The sequence below is a fragment of the Leucopleurus acutus genome (assembly GCF_964270905.1).
Source record: "Leucopleurus acutus genome assembly, chromosome: 3".
NCBI classification, from domain to species: Eukaryota; Metazoa; Chordata; class Mammalia; order Artiodactyla; family Delphinidae; genus Leucopleurus; species Leucopleurus acutus.
In genome coordinates this window covers 169,875,886-169,895,052 of record NC_139145.1, presented here as the reverse complement: position 1 = coordinate 169,895,052, position 19,167 = coordinate 169,875,886, and the positions used below count along the sequence as shown (strand labels likewise).

General features: G+C 42.2%; 1 protein-coding gene across 1 annotated transcript in view; it reads left to right on the top strand.

Moving 5' to 3' along the window:
• The window catches only part of ADCY2 (adenylate cyclase 2), a gene marked incomplete at both ends in the record, with an annotated part of 432,098 nt that overhangs the window by 373,465 nt on the left and 39,466 nt on the right, over positions 1-19,167 (top strand). The window contains one exon of the mRNA XM_082836187.1: positions 3,188-3,357. Within this exon, the coding sequence (XP_082692313.1) occupies positions 3,188-3,357 (170 nt within the window). The remainder of the gene's footprint in view (positions 1-3,187; positions 3,358-19,167) is intronic.

The window sequence follows — 19,167 nt, the reverse complement described above, 5'->3', positions numbered from 1 at the left end:
TCTGTGCACTTGACTTTTATTATCTTCTTTAATCTTCACAAGAATTCGTCAAGGTGGGCTTTATCATCCTCCTTACCTTGGGTCACCTGTGCAGGGGACAGGCATGCCTTTATTTGTACCAGCGAGCTGCTTTATGAGTCGAAGGGCGAGACGCTGAGTGGGAACCTTGCCCGCTGCGCATTCCCAACGCGATTTCGTGGCTTTTATGGAGCAGTTGTGTAAGACAGTGACTGCTGACTAAAGAGCTGGTTAAAAACAAGGGATTCTCAGACTCTTGGTGGGATTGGATACTTGTGAAAAATCTAATAGTGGATGAGCCCCAAAATGAACTAAAGAAAGAAGACATACAAAGTGCAAGCCCGTGTTTTATTCGATTCACCAGAAAGAAGCCTGTCCTGTCAGGTTGCTGTGCACAGGCCCACAGGAATGCAGGGACCCCCAGACAGTTTGCGGGGCTCCCTGGGCTGCTTTCAGAAGCTGTCCCAGCACCGATGCCCGCTGAATCACTGAGCCTCACACCTGCCCTCTGAGGGGAATACTTAGTCATTAAGTATTTAAGTAATTAAGTAATTAATTTAAGTCATTAAGGTAATAATGCAAAGTCCCCTATACGTGAGGGCTGGTTTCAAAGCACAGGCTATCTCTCCCTCACCCTCCACTTTAGGGAGACTGAGTCGGTGGTGCCCATCCACTCTCTCCCAGACGTCTTGATTCTGTCCTTCCTCTCCGCCAGCAAGATGATCCCATCAGGACACATTTCCTCTCCTCTATTCCTCTTCCTATTCTCTGTCGTGGGGTTATCAGTGGTCAGAATAGTAGAGAACTGACCTCAGGGAATTGTGGCCAAAGAAGTTGCACTTACAAACTCTCAGCAATCCCTAAGCCGCCACCACCCATCATGCTCCTTGCCTAGGGATGCTTTACTTCCCGAGGACTGACCCAATGCTTGTCGGACCCAAGGGAGTTAATTGCTGGTCTTCCTTCTGAAGCTGAGATGCCAGGTCGCAGTCCTCACTGGTGAGGATCTGCATTGATCCCTGTGTGGGTGCCTCTCACAGGGAAGAAGGTGCCTGCTAGGACCACCGCAGCTCATCTTCCGACTTTCCTTTCTCCCCCAAGAACAGGACTGATGCACTAATATTAGTAGCCCTCCCCATGGCTGACTGTAGATGACCTTAGCTGGGGAAATAAAAGGAAGGGCTAGAGGGCTTCCCTGGTGGCGCAGTGGTTGAGAGTCTGCCTGCCGATGCAGGGGACACGGGTTCGTGCCCCGGTCCGGGAAGATCCCACGTGCCGCGGAGTGGCTGGGCCCGTGAGCCATGGCCGCTGGGCCTGCACGTCCGGAGCCTGTGCTCCACAGCGGGAGAGGCTGCAACAGTGAGAGGCCCGCGTACCGCAAAAAAAAAAAAAAAGGAAGAGCTAGAATGACAAAAATGAGTAGTTTATACATGGCTTATCCCATATAATGTAACTAAAATGGAATAGCTTACACACTGAGCTATTTTTTAAAGGCAGGATTTATCAAACATCAGTGGGATCTATGTTTTATTAAAATGATTAAACTTTACCGACTGCTGCTTCTGCTGCAGACACGCCGAGATAGTAGCTAACCCTTGTTATTAAAACCCCATTATCCAGCAAACAAATGCTTTGTGAGAATGATAACTGTTTCCACTTAGCGGGCACCTCCTGGCCTGCAGGGCCGTGGACTCCAAGCTTTACGTGCTCTTCTCAGTGACCTAGAAGGAGGACATTATTACCCTCATTTTACAGATGAGGACACTGTGACACGTGCATGTTAGAGCACTGGCCTAAAGTAAATCCACTAATGAGTGATTGGAGCAAAACTGAATCCAGGGCTGTCCTGTCTTGACGATGTCCATTGTGGTAAATGAAAAAGTGCTAACACAAGGCAGGCCTGCCAGCTGCTTCCCATGGACCACAAAAGATGGACCGTGCCGGCCTGCTTCCTCACACTGGGGTCTTTGATGTCTTTGGTGCCTGTCCACTTCCAGGGCAGTCATGACTCACCCAGGTCAAAGCTTTTAGGGTTTTTTGTTGTTTTTGTTTTGTTTTGATTTTCAGTTTCAAAATTTACTATCAAATGGCAGTACCCAAGACAATGTGGAACTAGCATAAGTAAAAACATATAGACCAATGGAACAGGATTAATAGTTCAGCAGTAAACCTTCACATTTATGGCCACTTGATTTTCAACCAATGTTAAATCTTGCTGTTTTTCTTCTTCTTTTTCTTTTTTTTTTTTTAACTTTATACGGTGCTACAGTTTATTTTCCATCATATTCTTGTTGCTGATGTTGAAGACTCACCCCTGGATTCCTCTCATGTCCTCCAGTTTTCTTAATTGATTTTTTATCTGGGATAAAGACCCGTTAGTAGTCTGGTGAAGCCTGGGAACCCTTAGGGTGTTGTGGGCTTTTTTAAGTTTATTGGAGTATAGCTGATTTACAGTGTTGTGTTAGTTTCAGGAGTACAGCAAAGGGATTCAGTTATACATATACATATATTCATTCTTTTTTAGATTCTTTTTTCGTATAGGTTATCACAGAATATTGGGTAGAGTTCCCTGTGCTATACAGTAGGTCCTTGTTGGTTATCTATCTTATATATAGTTCAAAGCTTTTAGTCTTTTTAAATCCTTTCTGTTCTAGGTAATCCCCCTGACACACAACTGCTTTTTAAATAAAACGTCTAGGCTTTCTTATACCTTTAATAGAACTACCTGTAATGATTTGTATCCTCTTAATGAATTCAATCATTGAAAGCCCACAAAAGATTCTGTGTACTGTCATTTTGTTTTAATCTGTAAATGGGTAGGGAGCCATATTGTTTTCATTTTCAAGAAGCAAAGGACATTTGCTAATAATGACATAGCTTCAATATAGATTTCTAAAAATTATTTCTGAAGAGTATTTGGCCATATGCACGATTATTTTTTTAAACTTGCTACGCTGGGTGAGCAAGCCATGTCATGAGTAATTCTTTTCTAAATGCAGTGTGTTTAGTCATGTATCACTGAATCAAAGAGCAGACAAATGCGTCTGCTTTCACAGGCAGTCTGGGAGTTGACCAAGTGAGCTTGACGGTGGTCCCCAATTTTAATTCTCATGTTGGCATTCCTCAGAAGAGATCCCAAGTATTCACCTGACGTATTTCCCTGTTCCAGTACTTTATATACAGCTGCATCCTGGGATTGATATCCTGTTCGGTTTTCCTGCGCGTGAATTATGAGCTAAAGATGCTGATCATGATGGTGGCATTGGTGGGCTACAACACCATCTTTCTCCACACTCACGCCCACCTCCTGGATGACTACAGCCAGGTCTTATTTGAGAGGTAACCTGCTTCCTCTTCCTTCTCTCTAGTTCTTTCATGGGATGTTGGTAACATAAGTACGCATGGAGTAAATGCAAATTAGCAATAGCACTGTCATTGGGAATCACTGTGTGAGTGTTTCTTTGAAATGATGATTCAGGAAGAGAATGTGTGTTTTTTATTACAGATTACACAGAATAGGTATTATCACATATGATCAGCAGATATGAAATGGTTTAGAGAGAGGATTTGTGTTATAATCTGTACTATATTGGTAAGAATATCTTTTCTTTCACGTTCAGCTTTACTGATATTTTGGACTGAAGGATTTTCAGGGCGTTGTCCTGTGCATTAAAGGTTATTGAGCAGCATCCCTGGCCTCTACCCACTAGATGCCACAAAATCCACCCCCCCCCCCCACAAGTCATGACAATTGAAAATGCCTCCGGACACTGAGGAATGTGCCCTGCAGGGCAGTGCGGCCCCCAGGTCAGAACAACTGAATCTATGTACACAAAAGTACAGGGACAGTGAGTGGTTCCATTCACAAGTTATAGTGACTGGAAGTATAACTTGTTGGAGATAAGATAAAATTTCTTATTGGAGATTTCCTAAAACATCCTGGTGTGGACGGAATCCTATTGGTTGTGTTTACTCTGCCAGCCTTAGGACTAGATGCTTCAAGAATGATTCTCCCAGGTCCACTCCCTTGGACTTATGAAACGTTTCCTGTTATCAAATTACTTCTATAAGCTAATCATAAATATGTATTCCCTGCTTGAAAAAGAAGTTTTCATCATGATATTCTCCATCTCACGTCTTAACAGCAAAAACACATTTTGTATCAAGTGTCAGGTTTATTTCTGGACACACCAGACTTCAAGTTTTTCTATGAATGCTTTGCATAATCCCCCATAATATTTCTATACTTCTTTTAACATAAAATAAATGCCTTAAATACTTGCATAGATTTTTTTTCCAATCTTTATTGGAGTATAATTGCTTTACGATGGTGTGTTAGTTTCTGCTTTATAACAAAGTGAATCAGTTATACATATACATATGTCCCCATATCTCTTCCCTCTTGCGTCTCCCTCCCTCCCACCCTCCCTATCCCACCCCTCTAGGTGGTCACAAAGCACCGAGCTCCTCTCCCTGTGCTATGTGGCTGCTTCCCACTAGCTATCTATTTTACGTTTGGTAGTGTATATATGTCCATGCCACTCTCTCACTTTGTCCCAGCTTACCTTTCCCCCTCCCCATATCCTCAAGTCCATTCTCTAGTAGGTCTGTGTCTTTATTCCTGTCTTACCCCTAGGTTCTTCATGACATTTTTTTTTCTTAAATTCCATATATATGTGTTAGCATACGGTATTTGTCTTTCTCTTTCTGACTTACTTCACTCTGTATGACAGACTCTAGGTCTATCCACCTCATTACAAATAGCTCAATTTCATTTCTTTTTATGGCTGAGTAATATTCCATTGTGTGTATGTGCCACATCTTCTTTATCCATTCATCTGATGATGGACACTTAGGTTGTTTCCATCTCCGGGCTATTGTAAATAGAGCTGCAATGAACATTTTGGTACATGACTCTTTTTGAATTATGGTTTTCTCAGGGTGTATGCCCAGTAGTGGGATTGCTGGGTCATATGGTAGTTCTATTTGTAGTTTTTTAAGGAACCTCCATACTGTTCTCCATAGTGGCTGAACCAATTCACATTCCCACCAGCAGTGCAAGAGTGTTCCCTTTTCTCCACACCCTCTCCAGCATTTATTGTTTCTAGACTTTTTGATGATGGCCATTCTGACTGGTGTGAGATGATATCTCATCGTAGTTTTGATTTGCGTTTCTCTAATGATTAGTGATGTTGAGCATCCTTTCATGCTCAGACACATCAAACACTTGCATAGATTTGTTGCTCCGGAAAGATGGTTTGTGTTGGCCGCTTCACCAATAGAGGCCCAGTGTCAGGAACGTGGGCATCTCACTGTGTAAACGTTTCTTCCCAATAAGAATGCTTTTAGAAACACAACTGCACCACGTTCTCCTCACGAAATTTAATTTTCATCATCCTCCATGCCATGAAACCCTAACAATCTGTAGTCAGGGTGAGGATAGTGGAGTTGCAAAAATACAGAGTTGTATTAAGGAAATAATATGATTCCTTAGCCAAGATAAAAATGAAATTGAAGTTAATTTTCCAATAACTTCTCAAAATTGCCAACCGAACACACTTTAACATTTCCCTACCATGTCCAGAGAGCCCGTATTGAATCCCTAAGGAAATGTAGCATCACCGATTTTGACACACAGCTGAGAACACTACTCAGTTTCCCTTTATTAAATTTAAAGCTCTTGCATACGCTACACATCCGAAGCAAAAGTAGAAATTAGATTAGCAAGTTTCTGATGGGGAGGGAAATACTTTGGGGATCTGAGGGCAACAGGCCACCTCTTATTAGAACCCCAGCAGCAGGGAAGTAGCTATTTGGTTAAAGAAAAGGAGTTTTACTTTCAGAGCCCTTTTGTTTCATTCAAGGTCTTTTGTGTGTGTTCTCTTGGCTTTGTCGTTATAATCACCTTAAAGCTAGGTAGGGCTCAGGGGACAAGCCTCAGGCACCTGCCTTCGCTGCCAACGGTAAGCCAGCATCCTCTCTAGGATGGGTGCAACTGCCGTACCATGTTTAAGCCCCGCAAACTTCCGCAGAAATATTATCAGGAATTAATTTCCTTTTGTATTGAAACGTAAATTCAGTGAACTTTACTCCTAAGTGGGAAGTCTTAACTCTCTCCTAATTAAGGAACTTTTGCATATATTGATCTGCTATACATACTTATAGTTGTTTGTTCTTAAAGAGATAGCATTATGTCCTTCAAATATTATTAATGACTCCTTGACTAATCACAGAAAGAATAAGCAACGCTTTTGGTGACCTTCCTTATCATTCTATCTATTTCCCATTTCATTATTAATAGGACAGTTCCCAGAATGTGAGCAGAAAAAAAGGAAAGGAAATTAAACATAATTATAGGAATTTTACGAAGGAGTTTGACTAAGGTTTCTGCGCGAGCTGCCACAATACTCCCCGAAGCATTCCTCTGCCAGAAGATGACTATTACTGACATAATAGCATAATACCTCAAAATTAACAAGTGTTCTCTAATAGCAGTTTACAACGAACACCAAAGGAGAGACCTTTGAGTGGCAGCTTGGAATCCGCTCTGATTTCCCCAACCTCGGTGTGTGTATGATTTAACCATGTGACTTGTGCCAGTGCTAAAACCCATTGAGGTCAATGTTTCCTTTCCCTTTTCTGAGATTCAAGATATTCCACCATGAAAGAACTGATAAAGGTTTTTTCCTCCTATATCTGGTTTGTTATTGCTGACACAACCCTTTCAGATATGAAACTAGGATCCTTAAAAAAAAAAAAAAGCTAGTCTGAGATGTTGCTTTGAGAATGTACGTCCCTCCGTCCCAAAGCCATAGATGCCCTTCAAGGAAAATGCTGGCTTAACACAAGGCCAGGCAGCACCTCCTTTCCTGATCGAGTTGGTCTGTGCCGGTGAAGTCACACGCTTGGTGCCATCCCTTTTCCGACCTGTTTTTGGTCACTGTTGATGCCGAAAACTCGGCCTCTGTGCACTGGTGTCAAATCAAATCTCGGAGACAGAGTTTTAAGTGAAGTAGAAAAGAATAGCTTTATCGCTTTGCCAGGCAGAGGGGGACACACCGGGCTCCTGTGTGTCCCAACCGGGGATGATTTGGGGAGGAGCTTTATAGCAATAGTTCAAGGGCTGGGTTGCTAATAAGGATCAGGGGTGTGCAGGGTCTGCAGTCCTTTAATCTGGCCTCAGGTGGTCTCCTGATGAGGTTCTCTGGCTCCTGTGATCTGCCCTCAGGTAGTCTCCTCCCTTGTCTCTGCATCCCCTCCCTTCCTGGATTAGCAACTGTTCGAATCTGCCCTTTGGAACTCAGGGAAGTTCATAGAGGCTGGAGTCTATTCCCTACAAACAAGAAATGGGGGACAAAGAAAAGCTTCCGTGCCCAGGAGCCCCACAGGGTCCTGCTTGGTTTCAGCATCTCTGTTTACAGGGGACTGCTGGGCCATCTTCTGAATACACAGTTTGGACTGTGTTGTTGTCCTATATGTGAGTTCACCATGTTTCAGGGGCCTTTTCCAAGCCAAATTTGACATTGATCACAGACAAGCCAACAGGGAGTTTTTTGCCAGCAGAGTCAGCAAAGAAAACAAAAGTATGCACTAGAAAGACTCCAGATCAATGAATAATTCAGAAAAGGATACCAATCTGTAAGATTCATGAGTGCGGAAAGCCAACTTTACAGGAGAAAAAAATAGTCCACTTGAGAGGGTGTGCCATTAAAACTCCATACGAATGGAGGCCAGCAAGGTCCCAGTACTTCACCTGCCATCATGTGACTATGATCTATCACCTCTTGGTGGAGAAAGCTCAGAAGTGTCTGATATTTAGGAGGTCCAGGAAAATCCATGTCCTGATTCTTTGGCATTTACAACAGTCTTCCATATCATCTGTGAGCACCAGATGCTTTGCTGAATCAATCAATCACCGATCCCAATTCCGGTCCATGACACCAACTCCCAAAGCCCTCAGCCAGCGCAACTGAGGATGCTTTACAGGTGATGGTGATGGTGATCGTGATAAACCATTGATATTGCTGGAAGCTGTTTTTGTTTCAAGGACACATTCCCTTCCCTTGACAAAGGCTCGTTACAGAGTCTGAAAGACGTTATCAGATCTTTCCTGCGCGCGTATTTTCCTTGCAGAACTGAAGAGTATCAAAGGGTGAATATTATCATTTCACGTGGACCCAGCCATTATGTTAATTCACCTGAAAGCTAGAAATATGCTTTCTATTCTGAAGATGTGTGGAGGATGGAGAGCTTGAACAGAGGGGTTAACCAGGAGTCCAGCACATTAACCAGCTCTGTGTGGGCACTTAGCCTAATAAAATAAATACTGTGTGGGCTTCCCTGGTGGCTCAGTGGTTGAGAGTCCGCCTGCCGATGCAGGGGACCCGGGTTCCTGCCCCGGTCCGGGAAGATCCCACATGCCGCGGAGCGGTTGGGCCCGTGAGCCATGGCCGCTGAGCCTGCGCGTCCGGAACCTGTGCTCCACAACCGGAGAGGCTGCAAGAGTGAGAGGCCCGCATACCGCAAAATAAATAAATAAATAAATAGTTTCTGGGCAGCATATAAAGTGTATAATTAAGCAACAATTATATCGAGTACCCAGCATGATTCAGAAGCTCTGGATTATTGCTGGTAGAAATGTCTGCATAATTTTAGCTTCTTGACCTTAGCAACAGCTCCATACCAAGGATAGCCGTGGAGATGCTCCATAGCGATGGAGCCATGAGTCAAGCACCTTCAACATGGTTCTGCATTCTCTGTTTTCTCTGTGTCTCATGGAAAACCCAATGACTAGACTTCAGCATATTGTAACATTTTGACAATGTCCCAACTAGGGATCCACTGATGATGAGCTCACTGAAAGCCTGGAGGAAGAACTGCAGCATTAATCATGCTCAGGAGGAAGGCAGGAGCAGTGTGCATCCACCTCTGGGAGAGATGGTCCAGAGGTGTTCCTAGGGAGGGTGGAACCACTGCATCTTTCAAACCAGAAAGCGATTAGTGACTAAAGCAAGGTGAGCAGTAGGTGCCCTGAAGTACGTACTGCCGCAGGTCACCGGAGGGCAACACACACAGGGGTGCCAGGAACAGTTCTCTGGACTGAAGGAATGCTTTGAAAGCATAAAAGCCACAACTACCAGAAACTGCCCCTCTGAACGGCTCAAAGGAGTCAGGTGGACATGCCGAGACAGGCTGGAGACCGGCCCGGGTTCAGGAGCTGGGAGGAAGAACACCTGACATTTCTTTAAAGTCTCCTCTTTTAAATGAAAACCGTATTCCAAATCTGTAGTCAAACCCATAATATATCCAAGTTCATACTGAAAAAGATTTTAAATTACTTTCAAATTTAATATCTCAGTTTCTCTTCCCCTTCCTAATTCCCCTCCTCCCCTGCAGTGCCATCTCCAGAAAGTATGGACTACACACGTTTGTTTCTCTGTAGCTGACACCACTAGTAGCAGAGCTGGGAGGTAGAGTAAGGAGGTCAGTAATCTGAATTGCCTAAGTTAACAAGAACAACAAAAAAAGGTGTCCTAGGGCTGCTCGAATTCTACCAATCTTTCTTTTCTTCTATAAAAAGCAACCATTAGTGAGTTCCTTTGTTATCTAACCTAAAAAAGAAAATGCCCTGTGATTTTGACCCACTTGTAGGAAGATACTCAGTTTTTAGGCTGTTTTTTGTTTTGTTTGATTTTCGAATGAGCTGAAGAAGGAGACTTCAGAGGGTCTGGGCCCCCAGACTAGATAGGGTACATACTTCTTATCATCAACTCTCCAATGTATGAGGCTAAAGTCCAGTGCACAGACCCACGATATCAGATGCACCAACTGCTTCCCATTTAAAATCACTCTTCTCCAAAGGATGAAACCATGACTGCATTAATCAGGGTGCATCTTTTCTCCATAGCAAAAGGCCAGCACTACCTCTCCAGCCCCCCTTTTATCATTTCTCCTGACCTGCAGCTGCCTCCAGGGCTCTTTCTTAAACATGAGCTTATCCCTTATTATGTTAGTCGTTTGCAGTTCCAGAATTTGTTTGCAGTCCTTAGCATTTGTGAATAACTCGGAAACAGCATGAGACTTTGATCCATCTGTCCTTGGATGATACTGGGTCACCTTCTTTGGAAGATTGCATAGGATTTCAGTGCATCTGTGTCCAGCCACAGGAGGAAAAGTGTCTATAAATGAAACCCCTTAGATTTCAAACCAACACAGTTATTTGTCCACTCATTCCTTTGTCTTCACAGCACAGTTTCATTGAATACCCTGTATATTCCAGGCCTGACTGCTGGAGTCCAAGCACATAGAGATGAATAAAATATAGTCTGTGCTCTCAAGAATTTACAAAATCTCCTATTAGAAAATTGTGTCTCACAAGAAGGCCAAAAGGAGACTTGCAGGTTAAGTTCCTATAGCCTACCTAGGGAATGAGTGAACCTGTTGGCTGGAAGCTGGTTAAGTGACCCAGAGTTGACTGTGATATTGGAAAGGTCTTGAAGAAGTGTGGAGATACAAAAAGATAGGGGAGGAGTGTTGTCAACATCATGGCGGAATAAGACATCCCTTATGTTTGTCCCCAACAATAATTTGTAATCTATCCTTGGAGAAAAGTACCTTTGTAGGAGCTGTGGGACCCAGCACCATATAGGATCCAGAAGGAGTCTCGTCCACCCATGTGTTGGACAGTAGGCATACAGACCTTGATCCTGGCTGTGGACCCTGCAGTGACATGTAATCCAGCTTCAGCAGCTCTTGGCCACGGAGCCCCCTGGAAAACAGTCTTAGCCAGTGACCCATGGAAGAGACTTTGCAGAAGTCCAGGTTTTCAGAGGAGAAGTTCTAGGACACCATTGGAGAAAAAAACATGAGTTTGGACAAGCTGAAGTGGGTAAGAGACACAGTCTGACTCTGTCCACACCACCCTTCCCCCAAGATGGCACAGCTTAAGTCCAAGAGAGATGTTCTTACTCTATGACTTCTCCTGTGAGCACCCGGCTTCCCAGCTGTGCAGGATGCTACCAAGCTGGGAGAGGAGCAGATAGGACTCTCAGAGGGCTTTAAGAGAACACAGATGCTACTAACTGCATTACTGCCTTTGTCAAGAAGCCCACCCACAAGCCGCTGGGAACACTTCACCCACAGATCTCCCCAGCTGGCTCACGGGCACCCTCATTGTTCCACATGCCTCATGCACACCCCTACCCTGTGGCCAGCTCCCTGTGCATATTCCCTCCCGATGGCAGCATCGAGAGGGAGCTTGGACCAACGGCTAGTGGGCATGCACAGAAAGCTGACTGAAATCTGAGGGCCAGAGAGAGACCACAAACTTGAGCTTTAGCGAGTTTTGTTTGGGAAAACAAAAGGAAGACTGTCAGCAGTCGGCCTGGTGCATTGTAGGATGGAGAGGAGGCATACAAGCTTAGAATTCTGTCATAAGAGGGAGCAAGAAAGGTGGAGAGATGTATCCACAGAAGATCCCAAAAGCCCCAGAAGCACTAGCAAGGCTGGAGGAAGATATTTATGCCCTGAAGACAGTTAGTAAGTGGTGCAGGAAGTGAGTGCTACTTCACATACGAAGACAGCAATGCAAAACTTTACGGAACGTGAAATCAAGGAAGAAAGGAACAAAGGAACTAAAAAACAGCTAGAAAACAATTCATTATTAAGCCCTTACCTATCAATTTTACTCTAAGTGTAAATGGATTGAATTGTCCATTTAAAAGGCATAGAGTGGCTATACAGATAAAAAAACAAGATCCAACTATATGCTGCCTACAAGGAACTCACCTCAGCTTTAAGGACACACATAGGATCAAAGTAAAGGAATGGAAAAAGGTATTCCATGCAAGTGGAAACAAAAAGAGAGTAAGGGTAGCTATACTTATATCCGATAAATACACTTTCATCCAAAAACAGTAACAAAAAACAAAGAAAGTCATTATGTATTGACAAAGGGGTCAATTCATCTAGAAGATATAAAAATCATAAATATATATGCATCCAACATCAGAACACCTAAATAAATTAAGCAAATGCTAGTAGATATGATAGGAGAAATAGATGACAATGGAATAATAGTAGAGAACATCAATACATCACATTCAACAATAGATCATCCAGACAGAAAGTCAGATAGGAAACATTGGACTTGAACTAAACTGTTAGGTCAAATGGACCTAACAGACATATTTGGAACACTCCATCTAACAGCAACAGAATACATTCTTCACAAGCACACATGGAACATTCCAGAATAGATCATATGTTAGGTCATAAAACATGTCTTAGCAAAATTAAGGTTGAAATTATACCATGTATCTTTTCCAATCACAATGGTATGAAACTAGAAATCAGTAACAGTAGGAAAACTGGGAATTTCACAAATATATAGAAATTAAACCACGCACTCCTAAACAATCAATGGTCAAAGAAGAATACAAAAGGAAAAACAAAATATAACTTGAAACAAATGAAAATGGAAACACAAGGTACCAGAACCTATAGTATGCTGCAAAAGCAGTTTTTAAAGGGAAGTTTATAATTAAAAATGCCTACATTAAGAAAAAGAAAGATCTCAAATAAAAACCCTAACATTACACCTCAAAGAAATAGAAAAAGAAGAACAAACTAAGCCCAAAGTTAGAAGAAGGAAGGAAATAACAAAGATCAGAGCAGAAATTAATGAAATACAAACTAAGAAGACAATAGAAAAGATCAGTGAAGCTAAGAGCTGCTTTTTGAAAAGATAAACAAAATAAACAAACCTTTATGTAGACTAGCCATAGGGAAAAAAGAGAGAGGACTGGAATAAATAAAATTAGAAATGAAATAGAAGACATTGCAGTTGATACTACCCAAATTCAAAGGACCATAAGAGACTACTATGAAAATTATACACCAACAAATTGGACAACAGAGAAGAAATGGATAACTTCTTGGAAACATACAACCTACCAAGACTGAATGATGAAGAAATAGAAAGTCCTAACAGACCAATAATGAGGAAGGAGATTGAATCAGTAATCAAAATCTCCAACAAAGAGAAGCTCAGGACCATATGATTTCACTAGTGAATTCTACCAAACATTTAAAGAAAAATTAATCCCAATATTTCTCAAACTTTTCCCAAAATTGAAGAGGAGGAAACACTTCCAAACTCACTTTATGAGGCCAGCATTACCCTGATATCAAAGCCTGATAGGGACACTAAAAGAAAAAAACAACAACAACAAAAAAAAAACACAGACTAATATTCCTGATAAATACAGATGCAAAAATTCTGAACAAAATATTAGCAAGCCAAATTGAACAGCATATTAAAATGATCATGCACAATGATCTAACGGGATCTGTCCCTGAGATACAAGGGTGGTTCAACACATGCGAACTAGTAAGTGTGATACACCACATTAATAGAATGAAAGATAAAAATCATATGATCTCTTATCTCAATAAATGCAGGAAAAGCATTTGATGAAATACATCTTCTCATGATAAAAACTTTCAACAAATTGGGTATAGAAGGAACACACCTCAGCATGATAAAGTTGCCATATAACAAGTGCATAGCTAATATCCTACTCAATAATAAAAGGCTGAAAGCTTTCCCTCTAAAATCAAGACAAGAAAAGGGTGCCTCTCTTGCCACTTTTATTCAACATAGTACTGGAAGTCTTACCCAGAGAAATCAGGCAAGCAAAAGAAATGAATGACATACAATTAGAAGGAAGATGAAAACTTGTCTTTGCAGATGATATGATCTTATACATAGAGAACCCTAAAGGCTCCACCAAAAAAAAATTGCTAGAACTAATCAAAAAATTCAATTAAGTCACAGAATACAGAATCAACATACAGAAATCAGTTGTGTTTCTGTACACTAACAATGAATTATCTGATAAAGATATAAAGAAAACAATCCCATTCACAATGGCATCAAAAACAAGAAAATATTTAGGAATAAATTACACCAAGGAGGTGAAAGATCTGTACACTGAAAACCATAAGACTTTGATGAAAGTAACTGAAGAAGACACAAGAAAATGGAAAGAAATCCCATGTTCATGGATCAGAAGAATATTGTTAAAATGTTCATACTACCTAAAGCCATCTATAGATTCAATGCAATTCCCATCAAAATTCCATTAGCAGTTTTCACAGAAATAGAACAAACAATTCTAAAATTTGTATAGAACCACAAAAGACCCTGAATAACCAAAGTAATCCTGAGAAAGAAGCATAAAGCTGGAGGCATCACACTCCTGATTTCAAACTACACTGCAAAGCTACAGTAATTAAAACCATATGGTACTGGCAAAAAAAATTGACACATAAACAAGTGGAACAGCATACAGAGCCCAGATAACCCCTTGCATATGTGGTAAACTAATATTTGACAAGGGAGCCAATGATACTCAATAAGTAAAGGATAGTCTCTTCAATAAATGGTATTGGGAAAATTAAATACCACATGCAGAAGAATGAGATTGGACCCCTATCTTACACCACTAACAAACATTAATTTGAAATGGATAAGAGACCTGAAACCTTCAAACTCCTAGAAAAAAAGCATAGGGGAAAAAACTCCTTGACATTGATCTTAGCAATGATTTTTTTGGATATGTCACCAAAAGCACAAACAACAAAAGCAAAAATAAGTGAGTGGAACTACATCAAGCTAAAACACTTCTGAATGGCAAGAGAAACCATCAACGAAATGAAAAAGCAACCTACAGAATGGGAGAAACTACTTGCCAATAATATATCTGATAATGGGCTAATATCCAAAATACATAAAGAACTCATACAACTCAACATAAAAAAATAATCAATTTAAAAGTAGGCAGAGGAACTGAATAGACATTTTCCAAAGAAGACATACAAATGGTCAACAGGACATGAAAAAATGTTCAATATTATTAATAATCGGGGAAGTGTGTATCAAGACCACAGTAAAATGTTGCACACTCCTTAGAATGGCTATTATCAAAAAGATGAGATGACAAGTTTTGGCAAGGTTGTGGAGAAAAAGGAATAACGGGATATTATTTTCTCAACCATGGGAAAAAAGGAAATCCTGCCACTTGCCGCAACATGAATGGACCCTGAGGGCATCATGCTGAGTGAAATAAGCCAGCCAGAGACAGACAAATACTGTATGATGTCACTTATATGTGAAATCTAAGAAAGCTGAACTCACAGAAACAGAGAGTAGAACGGTGGTTACCCAGGGCTGGGGAAAGGTGGGAGAAGTGGGGAGATGTTGGTCAAAAGGCACAAGCTTCCTGTTATAAGATGAATACGTTCTGGTGATCTAAGGTACAGCGTGGTGACTAGAGCTAACAATACGGTATTACATACTTGAAAGCTGCTAAAAGAGTAGATCTCAAATGTTCTCACCACAAAAAGGAGATGGTAATTATGTGAGGTGATGAGGATGTTAGCTAATGCTATAGTGATAATCATTTCCCAACATATAAGTGTATCAAATCAGCACATTGTACACCTTAAACTTACACAGTTTATATGTCAATTATGTCTAAATAGAACTGGAAAGAAAATACTGAAAAATATGTCAAAAGACACAAACTGTCTGCAGAGGTCATTCCCACCCCTGACTCAGTTGGTCAAGAAAACTTATTAATGATGCATCTCCAATCATCGGAAAGGAATGGTGTATTTTTTAAATGACTGAGCTGTTTTAGAACTCTCCTGTCTGACAACAGCTCTGGTGGCCATTGCAAACAACCGGATCAGCCGTCAGAAAATAGGTTTGTTCTGATGGCTGCTGAGTCTGAGCAGTGGAATACAGGAATTTTGGCTGAGCTGTCATCCTCACGCTTCATCACCAGCCAGCATCACCTGGCCAGGACCCAGCCACTGCACCGGTGACCTGGAGGAGAGGAGAGCTTGGAAGCAGAGGTCAGCAGGATGCTGTATGCCACTCAACTGAAAGGCCAGGAGGAAATATCAGGAAAGTGGTACTAACACGTGCATCTCAGCAATCCCTTGCCCTTTCTCCAGCCAGACTTAGAGAAAGATTTCCTGACAGGGCAGTTGGCTGTCTTTATTTTTCCCTTTGCATTTTAACCCCAGCGTTTCCTTTCTGGGGTATTTTTGTTTTATTCGGACTGTGTCGTCTTCTGACATTGTAGTTGAGGTCTTGATCCTGTGCTGAGCAAGGTACAGCAGATTCATCTTGCAGCAGCATCAAGTTGGCCAAAACTTGAGCTTTTTGCATCGCTTGACATTGAAGATGCCCGAGGATTCAGAGGTTCCTTGTCGGCAAAGCCAGGCGTTTCCTAACTTACTCACAGGGACAGCCAGAAGTAAACAGATTTCATCAGCGGCAGAGCAACAGGGTCTTACGTTAAGAGGGAGGGAAGTAGCCATTGTCTCTTTGTGGGACTTTTCTTTATGAAACGTGGGCCTCAGGGGGTCAGGGTCCCAGAGGTCAGACTACTTTTGATCCCAGTGAATGACCTGGGAAGATCTGATTTTACTCAGTTCGTATATTGTTACCAACACAACGGAAACTAGGTTTCTTGAGGTACTTTTCTTCTTAGTAAATAGAGGCTTATGTCACCTAGAAAATAGAATGTTTTGAAATGTAATTATGTTTGTGTATACATGCCTGGACTGCATCCTCTCCTGAAAGCAATGAAAATTTCATTTTTATGTCACGGAGCTGTTAGCCTTTAGGTTAGAGACTGGTTCACCAAGCAATTCCATATCCTTTGCCCAATTTGTTAGGTTTCTTTGTTCTCTTGGACTCTGGAAACTTGAGGGCCAGAATGATTGCTCCATTAACAGCCTCAGGGTGAGGGTCAGCTGTAAATTAGTGTGTGGCTACAGGCACATTTGGGTGTCTGTGTCTCCAGAACCCATTTTTAAGTATAAAAAATAGCCTATCTGGTCACATTTTGGCTAAAACTGTCAAGTTAAAAATCATAGAGTTAGAAACCTTCTCAGTTATATTAGCTCTGTCTTCTGTACTTCATAACAGAGTGATAGCACAGCCCTAACATGTGAAAGTCCAAAGTGGATTTCATCCCTAAAACTTAAAGGGAAGGGAGAGAGAGAGAGAGACCTCAGACTAAGTTGCTGTCAGTTTTATATAATGGCTGATACAATTGTTAATGTGTCAGTTGTGTCACTTAAAAGAAGACATGCTGAGGTCCTAAGCCCCAGTAGCTGAGAATGTGACCTTATTTGGAAATAGGGTCATTGCACATGTAATTAGTTCAGATCAAGTCCTGCTGGCGTGGGGTGGGCCCTGATCCAATATGACTGGTGTCCTTGTAAGAAGATGGCCATGTGGAGACAGAGACACATGGGGGGAGGGGAGCGGGCACCACGTGATGATGAAGGCAGACATTGGAGTGATACAGTGGCCAGCCGACCACCAAAGCCAGGACGGGGCAAGGAAGGATTTCTCTGCAGGTTTCAGAGGGAGCAAAGCCCTGCCGGCACCTTGATTTCAGACTTCTGGCCTCCAGAACTATGAGCTGATAAATTTCTGTTGTTTTAAGCCACCCAGTTTGTGGCACTTTGTTTCAGCAGTCCTGGGAGTTAGGAGTTTGGAATTAGCAGATACAAACTACTGTATATAAAATAAACAACAGGGTCCTACTATATAGCAAAGTATCTTGTATAACATATAATGGAAAAGATTGAGAAAGAATATATATATATATATATATATATGTATAACTGAATCATTTTACTGTGCACCTGAAACCAACACAGCATTGCAAATCAACCACACTTCAAAAAAAAAAAAAGTCCTGGGAAACTGACATGATCAACACAACTGACTAGACTCTGCCAGAAGACATCTTGGAATTTTATTCTCTCTGTCCCGATGTCCCCCCCATACCACCCACTCCTTTTCCTCCCAGCCTCTCTTGCATACACACAAAGAGCAAGGAACCCAGGAATGGATCTGTGGATGGAGAAATTCATCCTTCAAGCTTCAGGAGCCCACCAGCCATGGCCTGTGAGGGGCCCACGTGGGAGAGATGGACTCCAATTGGAATCAGCAGTTCTTTGGGGCTGGATGAATAAAAGAAGTTTTTGAGAAATCTAAATGAAAGTGAAGACAGCAGTTTACAGTTCTCCCTAGTTGACAGAGAACGTCAGAAGGACAAAAGGCATCTGTGGACTGGTACCCAAGTCTATCCTACAGGCTGTGCTGTGCGTCATTATTTCTGAGGTCCGTTTAGTTCTGTACTTTGCAGTGCACTGCCCGGTCCAGCAATGAGAGCCGTTCCTAGTCTTGCTTCCCCCAAGTCCCCACCTCCACCCACCACTATTCCTCACTAAGGCTCAAGAACTGGGAGATAGGTAGAGGTCATTTCCACCCCTAAACCTATGTTTAAATGCGTTAGCGTGAGGAGTCCCAGAAAAGGATTTTTCCCTCTACGTTGCTTGCATGTATTTTCTGTGTGATTATCTGAAAACTCAGCCAGCCCCTGAACTGCATAAAGAGGGTCTTACCTCCCACTCTCCATCAGTGAGAGGGACGGGAGATGGCTTTGTATATTTGGGGCATCTGGTCCCTTACCTGGGGATGCACGTGGGACCTGAGTTCTGATTGGTTGCATTGATGAAGCTACTGTAATATCCTGACCTTGGAGTTAACATTTTACTCTCAGTTTACATTTATAGGGTCATGGGTAAAAGGGAGGGATGTCATAGCAGTTTTCTAGGACTCCTGGAATGGTAAAGTAATAGGATGTTACAAAGCAAGATGAAAACTAAAAACAGCCTGCACCAGCTTCTCACGCGCTGTTGTCTATGTTGTACCACTTTTTTTTTTTTTTTAGCCATGCCGTGCAGCTTGTGAGATCTTGGTTCCCCAATCAAGGATCGAACCCGGGGCCTGGCAGGGAAGGCTCGGAGTCTTAACCACTGGACTGCCAGAGAATTCCCTGTACCAGTTTTATTAACTGGTCAATATCCTGTCAGTGTAGTCAGTATGGGGGGAAATGAGTTTAAAAGTCACTGGGGACTCCCCCCGGAGGTCCAGTGGTTAAGACTCCGTGCTTCCACTGCAGGGGGCATGGGTTCGATCCCTAGTCGGGGAACTAAGATCCTACATGCCGCACATGGTGTGGCCAAAAAAAGTCCCTAAAAGTCACTGGAGTT